The sequence below is a fragment of the Eschrichtius robustus genome, chromosome 7, assembly GCF_028021215.1.
Source record: "Eschrichtius robustus isolate mEscRob2 chromosome 7, mEscRob2.pri, whole genome shotgun sequence".
In the NCBI taxonomy this organism is placed as follows: domain Eukaryota; kingdom Metazoa; phylum Chordata; class Mammalia; order Artiodactyla; family Eschrichtiidae; genus Eschrichtius; species Eschrichtius robustus.
In genome coordinates this window covers 91230972-91248121 of record NC_090830.1, presented here as the reverse complement: position 1 = coordinate 91248121, position 17150 = coordinate 91230972, and the positions used below count along the sequence as shown (strand labels likewise).

Sequence of the window (17150 nt, the reverse complement as noted above, 5' to 3'; positions counted from 1 at the left end):
GCTATAATAAATACTTGAGGCTTTCTACTGGGGATCCCTGAAGTAAGGGCAAACCAGAGAGAAACCATATCCTATAAAAACTGAAACCCAGCTTCTAAACAGTTCATATCCTCATTGGATTAGGTGATCATCCCCCTACTCTAATTTCCCACTAGGAAAATAAAATTTTATCTCGAGTCTCCATGATTTTCCATATATGACGTCTGGCATTCAATTAAAAAATTATCAGGCACATCAAGGGACAAGATCAAAATCAAAAATGGGTAATAAAAATAAGCCTATGGGCAATGCAGATGTGAAAGATATCAGTCATGTACATTAAAATAATGTGATTAATATGGTTGAAAAATTAGATAACATGCTGGATAAATTCATCAGAGAGCTAGGATATATAAAAAGAATTAAGTGGATGATCTATAACTGAAAAAATGCATAAATGAAATCTTAAATTTAAGAGATGGCTTTAACAGCAGGTTAGACACAGGGGAAGAGAAGATTAGTGATCTGTGTGGTAGATCAATGGAAATACCCAGTGCAAGGCCTGGAGAAAAATAAAGATGGAAAATTCAGAATTGGAATCCATGACAATAATAATATAAAAGTTTGTGGGAGGGGCAGTAAATAAAGTTCCAGACCATCTTTGCCATATTCCTTACCTCTCATATTGATTCAATTTTTATTCTAGCCACCTTTGTCTTTTTATTTGGGTCTTAGAGATTCTCTTCTCTAGAGCTCTTCAGTGTGGTAGCCACTGACCAAATGTAGCTATTTAAATTTAAATTAATTAAAATGAAATACAGTTACAAATTCAGTTTCTTAGTCCCATGTGGACAAGCCATGTTTCACATGCTCAATAAAAACATGTGGCCAGTGGCAGCTGTATGTGCCTTGCAGACACAGAACATTTCCATCATCTCAGAAAGTGTAACTCAATTCTGTTTCCCTGACAATTGAAAGCAGGCACAGTGAATTCAGTGCTCAACCACTGACTGAAAGCAGACAAAATAATCTCAAAATCAGATGCTTGCAGCTGTGTGACTGTCTTACATGGAGAATGTGCTCAGAGCACTGACCCTGAGTCATCAGATGACCTCAGGCTTCTCTATCTAGGGATACCCAGGCAAGTACACTACATTTTGGAAAGATGTCCACTAAAATGGTAAAATATATAATGTTTTGGTTCTTGGAATTCCCACTGGGGAACTCTTTATTTTGCAAGTCTATGGGGTGAGTGAGGCTTCTGCTGGACTGAGTACCAGCAACTTAATTCCCCTCTCTGGTCTCTTACTTGTTATACGTAAGTCATTGCACCTTCCCCTGGCTTGTGGGTTGTGACAATTAAATGTGGTTTTTGCAAATATGAAAATTACTTTATAAATGTAAGTGCCATATATACCGTATGATATTATTTTGGACTGAGGTGGGCCAGGTCCATAAGCTACTCCACTTCATGCTATGCCATTTCTTTTTTGTCTTACAGTGATTTCCCTCAAAGCTTCTGAAGATTCATCGTTTGAGAAAAAGAAAGAGACCTGGGCATTTTTTGAAGGTAATGATTGCTTATTTCTTTATTATAAGATGCAGCCTCACTTTTAGATGATAGGAAAGGAATAGACTTCTTAGTTTTGCCCTAATATCAAATGGTTTTCTTGCCCTAAACTTACTCAAGAGTAGGTTGGAAATCCCTGGTGGTATCAGCCCACAGATTTTGAAAAAACAGACATGAAAGCTTCAGTCTGCATACTTTGGGGTTGTTTGTTTTGCGCCAGAATTTCTACTCCGAGGTGATATGAGGGAGGGATCTTCAAGTAATATAAAAATGCAAATTACATCTACTGTGACTAATTTTATCTCAGGTTTCTTAAGGAGTTTGGGATTCTGGAAACATCTGTAAACCTTAAGCAATTGATTTTCAACCCATGTTAGCATCACTGGGGAGCTTTAAAAACGCTAATGCCTGCATCACATCTCTAGAGATTCTGATTAAGTTGGAACTTGTTAAAAGCTCTTCATGGGTTGCCAGCATGCAGCCATGACCTTAGGGAGGTGTTTTCCAAAACTGGTTCCAGACCACCAGCATCAGCATCACGTCAGTGTCAGCACCACTTGGAAGGCTGTTACAAATGCACTGTGTTGAGTGCTACCCTTGCTGATGGAATCAGAATCTCAGGGGGTGGTACTCAGCAATCTGGGTTTTAACAAGACCTATGGGTGATTCTGAAGTACACTCAGACTGGGGCCTTAGAGCAGTGATTCTCAACAGGAGGCGATTTTATCCCTCTAGGGAACATTTGCCAATGTCTGGATACATTTTTGGTTGCCACGACTAGCATTTTGGTGCTACTGGCATCTATTGGGTAGAGGCCAAGGAAGCTGCTACGCACCCTCCAATGCACAGGTCAGCCCTGACAACAAAGAATTATCTGGCCCCAAAAGTCAAGAGTGCCGAGGTTGAGAAAGTATATGGCCTTAGGGTATGGAAAACTCACAGAAATTGTTATTGTAAAGTGGTTGAGGATTATGACCATAAGCAATGAAAGAATGTATTTTGTGAGTTCTCAGGGAGAACCTTTGATCAGTAAAAAAGACAGCAACAAAAAACAGATTAATGTCAAGATGTGATCAAGAAACTGTGAAGGATTACATCTTGTGAAGGCATTGCATTTTTTGATGATGTATGGACCTAGCCAAAAGGATCTAAGGAGACGTGTGCCTTGGGTCTTCACCATCACCTTTTGTTAATTCAACAGGTGTTAAGAACTTGCCCTTGAGGGAGAGCACTTGGATTCAAACCTATGTCTTCCAATAGCTAGTTAAAAGCAGTGGATTGAGGATCTTTCTCTCTTAGAAAAATGTAACCATAATTATGAACATGGTTTGCAAACCGTAAGGTGTCACTCAGGTAGGCCATTAGGATTGTTTCGTTTTGAAGTCATAAATATTGCATTTCTCGGGTTGCACTTTAACAGTGATTCTTTGTATTCCCTGCCTTTTATTCTGCACATTTTGTAGATGGCTTTTTCTTTACTTGATGACCTCCAAGTAAAATAATCCCCAATTCCCTCCCTTAGTCTCTCATTCAGTGAATGCCTATTTGTTAACAAAGAGATGTGTGACTTTCCTCCTCATAAAGTGAAGCAGTAGAAAAAGCAATTGATGGATCCGTATTTCTGAGGCTGTCCTATGACCCAGGCACTGGGAAGAGGTGGGAGTCTGGAGATGTCCTGGGGGCTCCCTAAGGTAGGCCACTGGCAGATGTGACAGCAGGAGCCCTGTTTATCATCAGATGCATAAGGATATCATGGGGGGGTTGTTAGTAACCCAGACTCTGGGCTGCCCCCCCCGCCCTGCCCCACCCCCTCGCCAAGAATCTGATTATTATATTTAGGAAGAGATAAAAGAATTTGCGCTTCATCAGGGCTTGAGGTGTTTCTGGTGCAGGTGATCCAAGAACTGTTTGAAAATGCTATGGTGCAAAACCCAAGACTCTATATATTTGGCAGGATTGTAGCATTTAAAAGTCCACGCACGCCTTGTGGCACAATCAGCGTCTCTAAAACACTTTGTATAATTAATGATATTTTAAAATTCATGTGTAGCTACAGAATATGAGAGTTATTCTCAATCTAACTCTGCACAGAATCTGTAGGCCAACATGCACTGTCTTCTCAACACAGAGAATTAGGTCCCTTCAGGAAGGCTGAATTGGAATTCTCACTGTGTATCCTGCCTCAGAGCCGCTGTGTCCAAAGTGCTCTTTCCCTGTGATTTTAGCAGCAGCAGCGGCAGCAGCATCTATGGGTTTTGCTTTTTTAACCCAGCCACAGCGTTGGCGAGGTCAGGGGTACAGTTGAAATTCCCCAGCGGCTGATCCCAGGCCTTTGCCCTTTTGTTCCTGGATGGGAGAGCTGCGGCAGGGCTTGAGGACGGATATCCATCCTCCTGGGGCTTAGCTCAGCCTGGCTGTGTGCCTGCAGCACACAAAAAAAGCATTGTCAGTCCTCTTGGTGAGATGCTGGAATGAGTTAAAATCCCTCAAGGCTATTGCTCAGGTATTTCTCCCTGAGCAAGATATTATCACCGGCTGGATAAAAAAAATCAGTAGAAGTACGAGGTTTTCTCAACATAACTGTGATCTAGGTATTTGTCGTTGCCCTGGAAATGTAGAGGACGGACACTGACCTTCTGGATTTAGTGGTTCGGGGGGAATTGGGTTCCTTCCTTGTGCTGAGGAATGCTGGGGTCACTGGGTTTCACAGCAGCTCTGAATAGTGCAGCTGGCCTGAGGGTGGCCGTGCAAGAGGTGTGCAGGCTGCCTTTCACGGGGACCGCTCTGCCTGGCGTGGCCTGGCTTTCTGGGAGGGTAGGAGCTGGCATGCAGACATTGTGCACCCGGTCTTGGCCTCCCTGCCGTGTGCACATCGCTCCAGCCTGCCGGCCCCACCATCTGCTTCAGGGAGGCCCCAGGCTGGGGGCAGCGGGGAGATAACTTTCTGCATGGCGGCTTGCAACCGAGTCCAACGAAGCAATGTCTTTGGAAGTCCAATGGCAGAAGACGAAACTGCAAGTGAATTTGGAGAATATAACAAGATTTTTAGAATTATTTTGAGTGTTCAGTGTTCTGTGGTATTTTAAAAGCTAAGCCCAGATTTGGTTAAGTGCAGATGTTTTGTTCAATTTGAACCTGAAGGTTTGGATTCAGCCTCTGGACAAGCATTGTTTGGCTGGGTCTGAGTTTGAAAACCTCTGGCCCACATTTATAATTAGAGAGGTGTTTATATAAAAGGTAAAGGAAAAGACGGAAGATAGGGCAACATTGGGCCAGTATTCCAGCCTGAGAACGATGTCTGGAGCTGCACTGCGGCTGCCTGTGTCACCGGGGCAGAGCTTGGCTCTAGCCTGCTGGCAAAATGTATCCCTGGAGTGTTGGGAGCTTGTGACCCCGGTTCAAATGGCTCAGGGTTTAACCTTTGTTTTCAGAGAAAGGGGAGGTGGTTTAGCACTCTGAGTAGATACAGTAGGGAGATTGCCTTTGTGCAGCAAAGGAATGATTGGAACAGAGGAAAAAGTCAGAACCTTGGGGTAGTGGCTGCTGCCCAATCCAGGGAAACTCAGGTGTTCTTCTTGAGTTTTTCCTCCTCCTACAAGGTGACACTTTTTAATGTTCTTGCGGCTTCAAGAATACAATAGAGCAGGCATGATCCGTTCTAGGCCTGTGGGGACCCACATGCGGGCGGCTGGTGCCTGCTGGCCGGTGTCCACAGCCTGGAGGGCCTGTGTGCTTGGCAGCATAGCTGAACCTTCCGGACAGGCCAGATGTTTTATGACTGCAGCTGTGGCTCCCTGTGGCGAGCCCCCTCTGTGCATGTTGAGGAGGCTGTGATCTGAAACCATCATGTGGGCCTCCTGGTGCCCCTTGCCTCCTGCCTGAGAGTGGGCCACAGATGTCTGCAGCATGCTTCTGGGGACACTTGTGGGAGAGTCTCGCTGTGACCTTGTTCCCCCTTTGGTTCCTGCAGTCCCGAAACCAAAGAAAGAGTTCTGATGAAGAGGGGAGCTCGTGGGTTAGGTCGCTTCGCTCCAGCAGTGCAGAAACTTTAGGAGGATAGTTCTTCTCTCCATCCCAAGACTGAAGCCAAATTGCTGTTGCCTTTTGGTCCCGGGGCCCGAATCTCCGGAATCCTTTTGAGGCAGATGCTGCACCCACCGGCGTCCGTTCTGTCTGCCTGGCACTGTGACCACATAGTTTCCCAGCCTCTGGTGCCAGAAATGGCTCTGCAGTCCTGTTCCCGGAATAGTTTGCTCAACAGTGTGTGAATCCAGGACTGGCCTTATGTTCTCCGTGTTCTGTCCTGTCCTGTATCCTGTCCTGAGTCCCAGTCTGTGACCTCTGCTCTGTCCCTTGGAATTTCATGTTGTTTAAATGGAGGCCCAAGCCTGTCTCCTAACTGACCACTTGCAGAGTTCTCTGCCGTATTAATTTGCAAGGCCCACACATCAGAGACACAGGCAACTATTTAGAAAGGCAGTTTTGATCTCAGTTACAGGAGAGAGTTTTCTCTATTTCTATCTCAGTCTCCTCATACCCCATTGAGCTCCTCGACCCCTGTAACCTGGCTTTGTCCCTCCCATCACACTGAATGGGCTTTCCTCCAGGACTTTTCCAGTAGCTTCCTAGTGGGAAATCCCAATGGGTGTTTTCCAGTAGCACGTGATGCTGGTAGAGAATCTTTCTTACAACATTCTACTCTCTTGGCTTCTAGAACTCTCACTGGGTCCTCCTCGGCTCCTGTGACTGGCTCCTGCTCCCTTTGTAGGATACTCTTTCTCGTTCCCACCCACCTGCCCTGTTCCCTAAATATTAGTGCAAGTGCTCCCTTCATCTGCAACCTTGTCCTATTGTGTTTTCTACTTAGTTTATTTTTAGTCCAGGCTTCTAAGTTGCCTTCTAAGAAACCTACTCGAACTAGCTTAAGTGAATATGCTGGCTGAACCTGAGACCAAGGGAGGCGCTCCAGGGGCAGGGACATCCCTGGACCTCCCAGGGGAACCCGAGATGTCTGATTCCATCCCATTCCCCCTCCTTCCCTCTCCTTGACCATAACCTTACCTGCTTCTCCAGGCTCGCCGCAGAAGCCAGCCACCCCAGTAGGCTTACTGCTTGCTTTTTCAGCTTAAGCACTTAATCAGCTGCTTCTCTAGGTCCCGAGTGCATTCTTGCTGACTCAGTAATTCCACTTCTAGGAACTTGAATCTGAGACTCATTAAGGTTTAAGGTTGTGAATACTCATCATAGAATCATTTATTATAGGGAAGTTCGGAACACTTTGAGTAGCCAATGATAAGATATTAAGTCTCTCATGATGATGTATTAATACCGCAAACTTTTATCATAGTTTTCAAAATTAAAACCACTCTTTGAAGAGAGCATAATGAGAAAATGAAATTTAAATAAAAAGAAAGATATAAAACAGATATAAATGATCTTAATTTAAAAATTATGCATATACATCATAAAGTACAGCAGTAGTTAACTCAAAGTGATGGATGGCTGATGACTTTTTTTCTCTCTCTATTTTTATTCTCTCTCTGTATTTTTGCATTTTCTGTGTTATTTTAACTACAACTCACCACAGAGGTCCAGTCCTCTGGGAAGCCCCTCCCAACCTCCCCAACCGGGCTGGGTCCCTCTTCTGCATGTTTCTGGTTCTGGACACGTATTTCTATGGTTCAGGTACCATGCAGCCCTCTGATTTCTTGATGAGAAGACCTTTGGGTGTTCATCATTATATTTCTTGTACCTAAGAGCAGGCTGAGTATGTCTGTTGGCTAAAGAAATTTGTCAGCAGAGAAACGTTTTTGCTAAGTTCAGACATTTACTAAGTTCAAATATCTGCAGCCTTTTGCTTCATAGAAGATTAAAATAATCATTCTAGCTTCCCTTCCGCTTTCTGAGCAGTTTGGGCATCTTATCAATCGCATTGGTGACAAAGTTGATGACTGGAGTTTAAGAAATGGATGTATATTGTTATGGTCTGAATGTTAGTGTCCCCTAAAATTCATATGTTGAAATCCTAACCCCTAATGTGATGGTATCAGGAGGTAGGGCCTTTGGGAGGTGATTAGGTAATGAGCATGGAGCCCTCATGAATGGGATTAGTGTCCTTATAAGAAGGGACCCTTGAGAGCTTGCTTGCTTGCTCTCTGTTCTCCTCCACGTGAGGATACCAAGAGAAGCGTCTCCAAACCAGGAATAGAGTCCTTACTAGACACCGCACCTGCCAGTGCCTTGATCTTGGACTTCCTAGTCTCTAGAACTGTGAGATATAAATGTTTGTCGTCTAAGTCACCCAGTCTATGGTATTTTGTTACAGCAGCCTAAACTAAGATATACATGAACATGATTGAATCATTGGAACGTAAAGCAAACTTATTTTGAGATAATTGTAGATTAATGTATATTTCTAGTAAGTAATGCAGAGAGATTCCTTGTACCAATTGGTAACCTTTTATCCAATTTCTCCCAATGGTATCATCTTGCAAAACTGTAGTATAACATTGCAACCAGGATACTGACATTGATATAGCCGAGATACAGAACATTCCCATTACTACAAGGGTCCCTGATAGCAAGACCCATTTTTCTCCTGTCTGTTCCCTCCTTAACCCCTGGCAACCACTAATCTGTTCTCCATTTCTATCATTTTGTCGTTCCAAAAAAAGTTGTATGAATAAAATCATACAGTATGTAATTTTGGGGGATTTTTTTTCCACTCAGTATAGTGCTTTGTGCAATAGCTCATTCCCTTCTAGTGCTGAGAAGTGTTTCATGGTGTGGATGGACCACAGTTTGTTTACCCATTCACACACTGAAGGACATCTGGGCTGTTTCCAGTTTTTGGTTATTATGAATAAAATTGCTACAAACATACACATACAGGTTTTTGTGTGAACTTAAGTTTTCATTTCTCTGGACAAATGCCCCAGAGAGCAGTTGGTGAGTTGCATGATAGCCGTAGGTGTATCTTTTAAGAAACTGCCAAACGGTTTTTCCAGAGTGGCCATACCATTTTACATTCTTACCAGCAATGTCTTATCTGTATCTTTGTCAGCATTTGGTATTGTCCTAGTTTTTATTTTGGCTGTTCTGATAGGTATTATCCCAGTATATGGGATATCTCATTCTTCATATGGGTATTTACAGAGCAAGTTTTAAATTTTGAGGAAATCTAATTTTTCTAATTTATCAAGTTTTCCTTATATGGATGGTGCTTTTGGTGTCAAGTCTAAAACTTCTCTGCTTAGTCCTAGATCTCAGAGATTTTTCTTCTATGTTTTCTCCAGAAGTTTTCTTGTTTCTATTTTATATTTAGGCTTGTGGTTCATTTTGAATTGAGTTTTGATAACGTGTGAAGTTTTTTTATTTGGAGCATCTCCTGTGGTGTGGCCTGTCCCGACAATCACCTGCGTGTCCCTGCCTTTTAGACCTCTACGTGTATGCTGTGCTCGTGTGCTGTGTGGGGATTCTCAGCGTTCTGCTCTTCACCCTGACCATCATCTGGCAGTCTGTGTTTAGCAAGAGGAAATCCAGAGGTAAGAGAACAGATAAAGTCATGTCTGGAGTGGGAGCACAGCCAAACCACAGACAGGCGGAAGGTGTTGGGCAAAGTATCACTTTGGTTGAAAGATGCATCCTGAGTCAGGGATTATTCACCTGTGACTGGTAAGCAGTGTGAGTGAGGAGATGTGTCTACCTTAGACTCCGCTAAAATCAACGTTGGCCACTGTTGACGTCATTTCAGTACCCCCTTTTCTCGAATCCCTTCCTTCCGTGGTTTCTGAGGGCCCTTACCTCTCTCTTCCTCCCAGAAGAGGCTGTGGAGTCAGATGACCCTGGGTTTGATTCTGGCTCTGCCGCTTAAGACTGAGTTTTTAGACACATTCCTTAACCACTCTGAACTTTGGTTTCCTCATTTATTAAACGACATGGGATGACACCACCTTCCTTAGATTGAATGTTGTTGTGTGTTCATAATTTAATTATGGTACCTGACACTGTGCCTGGCAGGCAGATGGGATTAGAAAGGCACCCCTTCCCTTCTCTTACTGTCCAGTCTGAGTGTTCCTTCCCTTCCTTCTGTGTCCTTTCTTGTTGGTGTCCCTGTCCCCTGGGTTCTGTCCTTAGCCCCTTCTTGCTTTACTCTTTCTTCCTTAGTGATTACAGTTCTCACGACTCTGACTCTTATCTCCCTATGAATGCTGCCTGCTTTCTCTCTCTAGTCCCCGCCTCTCACCAAACCTCCAGGTCACGTTTCCACCAGCTCCTGTTTCCTCTGAAATACCCTCCCTGTGCACCCCGACTTCAGAATTTCTGAAACAGATGGGGACCCTGCAGCTCCCAGAGATCTGGGTAAGAGGTGGGCTCTGGAATTAGAATAACTCTGGTTCAAATGACGACTCTTCACCTACCAGCTGATGACTTACCTGCCGTGCCTCACCTTCTCCCTCTAAATAATGGGGAAAATACCAGTATACTAGTCTCACAGGATTGTTGTGAGGATTAAGTTGAAAAAAAATAAATAAATAAAACCCTTTACCCATTCCAGCTCCTTGTAAGTGTCCTGCATTTATGATGACATATGGTTATAGTTATATATAATAATTATTACTATTAGCCCAAGGTCATAAAGCTGGGAAGTATTAGATTTGGTGGTCATGGCTTAGGGGGACAATTAAACAGGGAAACTGAGCAGAGTTTCCAGAGGGGACTCTCCCCAGAGGTACAGTCAGGACTAAAGGAATCTGGGAGGGAGGGAGAGAAAGGCATTCAGGGACCAGCACCCGTGGGATGCTGTTTCCGCACTAGAGCTTAGGGGACAAGGGGAGAAGAGGTTTCTGGAACTTGTGAGAGCTGCAGCTGTGGGAGCACCAATAAGAGCCTTAGAAGAGGGACTCAGGCAATGCCAAACCAGGCCGCAGCAGGGAGGGAGCCAGGAGCCTACCTTCCTCAGCCCCTCCCTGCCCCCTGCCTTCAGGTGTCCCTCGGCTGCTTTCCTTTGGTCCTGCCTCCCAGACAGGAAGCCAGAGGACGTGCACAGAGGTCAGCCTCCAGGGCCCGAGCAGGGTGGAGAAGGGATGGGGAGCTGGACGGGTGCGCAGGCCACGCAGCACTGGAAGCAGAGCCAGAGCTCTAGCCAGATCCTTCTTCCGCAGCCCGTGCCCTGCCCACCGTGCTCTGTGTGTCCGTGCTGCACTCCGAGAGCCTCCCTCCACGCCTGCGCACACCTCATCCACGGTGCCCCGAGCTTTTCTCCTGTTCCAGAGACTTGATGGCTTTGATGAGCTCGTGGCGCATGTTGCACACGTGCCAGTGTATTTGCCTCCCTCCAGGAGGACGGTGTGTAAGACAGGGACCATGCGTCTGACCCATTCTCCTTGGAATTCGGCTCATGACAGCTGCTCAACAAATGGTGGGCAAATGGCTTTGCTTCCCAGCTGCTTTGCTCCCAGCTGTTGGAGTTTGAATGCCACATTGGCAGTCTCCAAGCCTGTTTTGCTCGAAAGGCACCTCTGCCTGGGCTCAGGGGCACGATAGAGAAATCTGCCTGGAGTGCAGGCCCTGTTAGGCCGCGGGGAGGAGCAGGGAGACAAAGCAACGTAGGCAGTTCAGGAGAAGTCCTTCTCCTCCAAAGCCAACAAGGCAGACTGGGACATAGGCTCCAGGCTTCCCACAGAGCCACTGAGAACCCAGACCTTAGCTGCCCTCGTGCCCCTGGGAGTGGGCTCCAGATGGCCTCGTGTGTGCCTGTGCACAGCGTCTGAAGCCCTGTGAGCTGTCAGGAGCTTTGCCTGAGCACTTGCTGTGGGCCAGACCCCTCCACATTCTCATGAGTCCTCACCACCAGCCCGAATGACAGCCCATATTGCTCCCATTTGACAGAGGGCACAGCTGGGGAGCTTGATCAAGTCCTGAAACAAGGGAGTGGCAGAGCCCGAGCCCAGCCCGATCCTCAGCCTCCGTGTTTCTGTTCAAGAAAACCTCAGCCATCTGGGGGCTGACGTTGCCCAGGAATTTTCCTTCAGCCTTCAACGCGGTTGTTGCTGAGGTCCTCCGCAGACAGCAGTTCACGGCTCCCGCAGCTCCTCGGGGGCTTGGCATCCGTCCGGTACAACCACTGCCCGCAGGCTGACATCCTGTATCCCTGGCAGGACCGTGCATGTTAGGCCTGGCGTTAGCCCTCACCTGGACCTGGGAGGCATAGAGCAGCACTGCCCTGACCTTCAGGAACAGACTGCTCACCTGGGAACCTGCTCCAATGCAGGTTCTGATTCAGAGCGTAAGGGCAGGCCTGACAGTCTGCATTTCTAATGAGAAGTGCAGGCAGCGCCACCCTGATGATGGGAGGCCTCACTGTGAGTAGCAAGGCCTTAGAACCAGTTCTTCTCCACTCTAGCCTACTCGGCACTTCTCTTTACAATGAATATTTTGAAATGCTCCCATTACTATCTTGAAATGAAACTCACAGATACACCGTGCTCCCTGGACGCACAAAAATCAAATCAGGCCCAGACCCCCTTGTTATATAGACAGTTTCTGGGTTTCCTCTGCCAGTGTGTGTCTGTGGGTCCTTCTGCATCCTCCTGCCTGCGTGGGAGCCACAGAGCACCCAGGTTTGCAGGCTGCTCACACACGCGTGGGAAGCAGAGGCACACAGCCGGGCACCCGCTCTCCCGCTTGCTCAGCAAGATCTGTCTGAAAAGAGGATGTCAGAGTAGCTGTCTCTGCTCCTGCTGTGATCTCCCGCTGGGCCCCTGAGATACACACACCCCATCCTGGAAGCCAGGGGACCTGAGGGCCAGTCCCCTTCTCTCTCACCTTCCTGCTGCCCTGCCCTCACCCTGTCCTCCTAGGGCGCTCATTGCTCATAGAGCTGGAGTTAATTGCACCACGTGTGACTTACTCTCTACTTTCCTCTGAGCTGTGAGCCTCCATCCCTACTCTTTGTGAGTGCTGGGGTGCCCGGAACTTCATCCCAGGGCCTCTGCAGCTCTGAGTCACCCTGGAATGCACCAATCCTGGTGGCGTTACCCTAGTGGATTTTCAAGCACACTGGTTTCAGAGGCCTTTGCTTCTTCCGGAATGAGTCCATACCTGCTGCTTTGGTGTGGCCCCAACAATCCCTCAACCTTCCGTGTTTGAGCTTTTAAAAGGACAGCTTTGAAGGCACATGCAGCCAGAGGGAGAGGGGTCTAGCCCATTTGTCTCGGCTCCCATGTTTGTCACGACTGCGTTTAGCTTGCACTCGATGTGCTAAAACCCTGGCTCCAAAGCCAGGCTCCCCATGGCTTGCTAGGCACCTACATCTGCCTGCCACAAACTGGCTCTCCGCTTGCTTCCCCGTGGTGATGGGATCAAAGGGCCTGTGATCTTTTCTCCCAGAAGTACAAGAAAGAGGGAGCTGGGGCGCTGCCTCCCACTCACAGCCCCGCTTCGTGGAGGGAGGAGGCCGCCAGGTACGGAATGGGGTGTCCCTGGCACCTTGGGGAGGATGAAGGGCTCAGCAGCCAGGCTTCAGAGACGCTCGGACACTGGGACACCCCAGCATGAGCTCTCCCCTCCAAACACTTCTGAGACGCAGGCTTGGTCATCAGAGCGTGTGGGAAGGCCCGGTGAGCTCTCCTGGGCCCACTGCCCCATCAGAAGGGAGCCCGTCTCCCCGAGTGGGTGCTCGGAAGCCTCCCCAGTAGCTTCGTGGATAGAGCGCTGGACCTAGGGCCTGGATTCAAGCTCCTTTACTTGTAAAGCAGGTCTTCTCAGGCCCCAAATAAACATCCTGAGCCCCAGGTGTCCTCGCTGTGAAATGGGGATAAAAGTTACTCTTACCTCACAGGGCTCTGGGGACACTTTCCCCGGTGCCGTGGCTGCCAGTCCTGGGCCTGGGCAGCTCCAGGGACCACCTTCTTCTGTGTGTGGTCCCCCTCTCCAGGTGGCATCCCTCCACTGTAGTCATGGTGACGGTGGCTCGGCCCTCCCGACGGCTAGGGCAAATACAATCCCCCTGTGCACTGTCCCGAGTAGAAATACAAAGTGGGCTGCGCATGTAGTTGGACATTTTTTTTTTTAGTAGTCACATTTAAAAAGTAAAAAGATAACAGGTGACATCAATTTTAATCCATTTTATTAAACCCAATATATCTGAAATACCATTTCAACAAGCATCATCATAAAGATTCTGAAAGAGATATTTTACATCCCTTTTTTCATATGAAGGCTGAAATCCAGCAGGTCTTCTCAGGCCCCAGATAAACATCCTGAGCCCCTAAGATTTCGCAGTTCCAGCGCATCATATTCTGGACCAGTTACATTTCCCGTACTTGACAGCCACCCCAGCTCACGACTGCCATACAGGACAGCATGACTCTAGATAGAGAGCTTTATGCACTGGTGCTTTCACTGAACGGCTGTGGCCCTAAAATGCTCTTTGTACCAAGACAACAGGAGGTAGAAAACTTGGTTCTCCTCCTCAGCTTTCCACCTGGTGACTGAGGGAGACGGCTTTACCTGTCCTTGTAACCGTGCCGGCGTGGAAGCGTGGTCGAGGCAGGGCTGCTTCCTGGAGGGGCTGGCTCTTGAGCTTGGCGTGGCGGGAGCACCGTGCTGAGCAGGGGAAACGGCTGGGGCGGGAAGAGGGCATCCCAGTCCTGACCCTCCCCTCAGAGAGATGCAGATGGTGCTTTTCCAGGCTGCAGGGCGCCTGCCTGTGCTGGGGCGGGAGGAGGCCGGGAGAGCGCCGTGCAAATGCACCGGGCCCTGTGCAGGGGATGCCGCTGTGCTCACCGTGCGTGCAGAATGCTCTGTGAACGGAGCAGGAATATCCACAGGACCTATCTCAGAGTCTCTGCGAGGCCTGCGGTTCTGAAGAAGGTGCAGGCAAGTTGGGGGGCAATGAGGGGGAAGGTCAGCCATACCTCAGAGGCCCTAACACTGCTACAGAGCATGATAGGATGGGGGGCATGGCTGCCTCCACCCCACATTAACCATAGTGGGGTAGGTAGTGGTGACAGGGACAGTCCCAGGTGGCAGTGATGGCCTCCAGCCTGGACATGTCATCTGGGAGGTTTGGCCATGCGGTGGCGTCTGGGTGCAGTGTGGCCCCAGGCTACGAGGCAGAGGAAGGGTGGCTCAGGACCTCGTGCTCACAGATGTCTTCCTATCAGAAGAGGTGAGAAAAACAGCCCTTTCTTTTAGAGTCCTCAAAGCCCTGAAGATCACAAGTCACCACTTAAAAAACACCGTGTCCCGAGTTTTCATTTCTCTGCAGGTTGGTTGCCTTGCGTGGAGCCGGGAGCCTTTGGGTCAAGTGCCCTGGGTGCCAGGCTGTGGCCTGTGGTGGAGACTGGCTCCAGAATCACCCTTCATTGCTTTTCTTCTCTTCCTGGTCTCACTTCCCCACTCTCCAGTGGGTTTCTTAGGATCACCTCCCACATAGACTCTGCACTTGAATCCCTGTCTCACAGGCTCTGCTTCTGGGAACCCCTAACTAAGACAGGTGACACAGTTATGTAATCAGCAGTGATTATGCTATGCATATTTAAGGGAGATTCCAGGCACGGTCTATTTCTCAGATGCCCATAATTCTTCCCCTTGGTGCCCAGGATCACTTTTGGCCCCTGGGCTGTCCCTCTTCATTAACGGGACATCAGCCCTGCATTCACTGGGCTGAGACCTCATAAGCTTCAGTTGGCAAGTGCTGGCCGAGGTGCACGTCCTGTGCCTGGCACTGACTCTCCTCGCCAGGCTCCTGGCCCTTCTGAGTTAGCCCCCCGCCCCCATGGCCAGTTACTAAGGAGCCCCCCCACCCAGCTGCTCTCCTGCTCCCCGGCTTCCTGATCTGCAGGCTGCCCGCCTGACTGCCCCTGGACCAGACTTTCCCAAACACAGGTCAGAGCATGGGGTTCTCTAGGGCCCAGTCCCAGCTCTGCCCTGCTCCAGCCCTGGCACAGGGGACCAGCCGTTTATCCTGGACACTACTTTTGTCGTCTGTAGGAGCCCTAATGTCAGCCGCCCAGTTCCTCTGAGAATGGTGCGGAGTAGTTACAAGAGGGCTCTGGAGTCAGGCTGCCCAGTTTTGTCCCTTCGCAGGTGTGTTAGTTTGCTCGGGCTGCCATAGCAAAGCTTATAGGTGGCCGTTGTCTCCCTGTGTCTTCACATGGTTTTCCCTCTGTGCATGTCTGTATCCCTAATCTATTCTTATAAGGACACCAGCCCACCCTAATGACCTCATTTTAACTTACTCACTCCTTTAAAGGCCCTATCTCCAAATGCAGTCATATTTTGAGGTATTGGCCTTTAGGGCTTCAACATATGAATTTGGGAGGGGGTACAGCTCAGCCCATAATATTAGCTGTGTGACCTTGGGCAAGGCTGTTAACCTCTCTGTGCCTCAGTGTCCTCCACTGTAAAATAGGTATGATGACAAAGTTATTGTGAAGATTGAATTAGAGTACAAAGTTGTGGTCTTCAAACATTTTTGTTTGCATAGCCCCTAAAATCATTTAAAAAATTATGCATCATTGAACGTTTTTTATTTTTGACATCTAAACTTTTTTATCATAAATTGTTGTAAAGGATGTAATTTCCAAGGCAAATATTGACATCTTAAAAAGAAATGGTTAAATCTTTCCTTTACATCTAAGTATCATGAATTTAACTACATCTGTTGATTTTAAAAGACTCCATAAACAAACTTTAGCTGTTAAAAATTTTATATTGTCCCTTCTTCTCCTTGAATTTTTATCTTCAATCCACTTCCCCCACAAAATTTTATCCTATTTTCATACATTTTTGTTTTGAAAGTTCTTTGTTGATCGCTGATTATATTTCTCTGTAAAATAGTATGTGTATAAAAATTTAAATTAAGATTTTAAAAATTTCCTTATTCCACAAGTCTCTAGGTGCTAAATTTTTTTCCTGGATTGAATTATCAGTAAATACTGCACAATTAGTAAAGATTTAGAAATGAATATAGAATTAATCAAAACCACATAAATACAAGTTTAGATAAATAATAATCATAAGAAGTAAAATTTTATTGGAAATGTATATTTATTGAAATGGATTTTTATTTTTACCTCCTATATTCTTGTATGAATTTGTAATAGAATTCAGCATCACTTCTATTCCTATATTTTTAAGAGATGTTAGCTCTGAAATACCTCGTTCAATATAAACATAGGCAGGAATGGATGAAGTTTCCTTATACCACTCAGTACTTTAAACTGCTTCTGAGTTTTATGTCAAAAGTCACAATGATCTATCATTGAAAATTTTAATACTCTACCAGCTGACGACTGGATTAGGTCACATTTCAATCCTTGTTGAAAGCAAAATATTGGAAAGCTTTCCTCTAGTGAAAAGTTCATTTGCCCAGTCATTGCTTTCTCAACACTGACACCAATATTTTTTTTTAATTAATTAATTTATTTATTTATTTTTGGCTGTGTTGGGTCTTCGTTTGTGTGCGAGGGCTTTCTCTAGTTGTGGCAAACGGGGGCCACTCTTCATCGCGGTGCGCGGGCCTCTCACTATCGCGGCCTCTCTTGTTGCGGAGCACAGGCTCCAGACGCCAGGCTCAGTAGTTGTGGCTCAT

The 17150-nt window shown here is 47.0% G+C and overlaps 1 protein-coding gene across 1 annotated transcript in view; it reads left to right on the top strand.

The window, feature by feature from the left end:
* The window catches only part of VSTM4 (V-set and transmembrane domain containing 4), an 88927-nt gene that overhangs the window by 21088 nt on the left and 50689 nt on the right, over positions 1-17150 (top strand). The window contains exons 3-4 of the mRNA XM_068548042.1: positions 1481-1549; positions 8986-9093. Of these exons, the coding sequence (XP_068404143.1) occupies positions 1481-1549; positions 8986-9093 (177 nt within the window). The remainder of the gene's footprint in view (positions 1-1480; positions 1550-8985; positions 9094-17150) is intronic.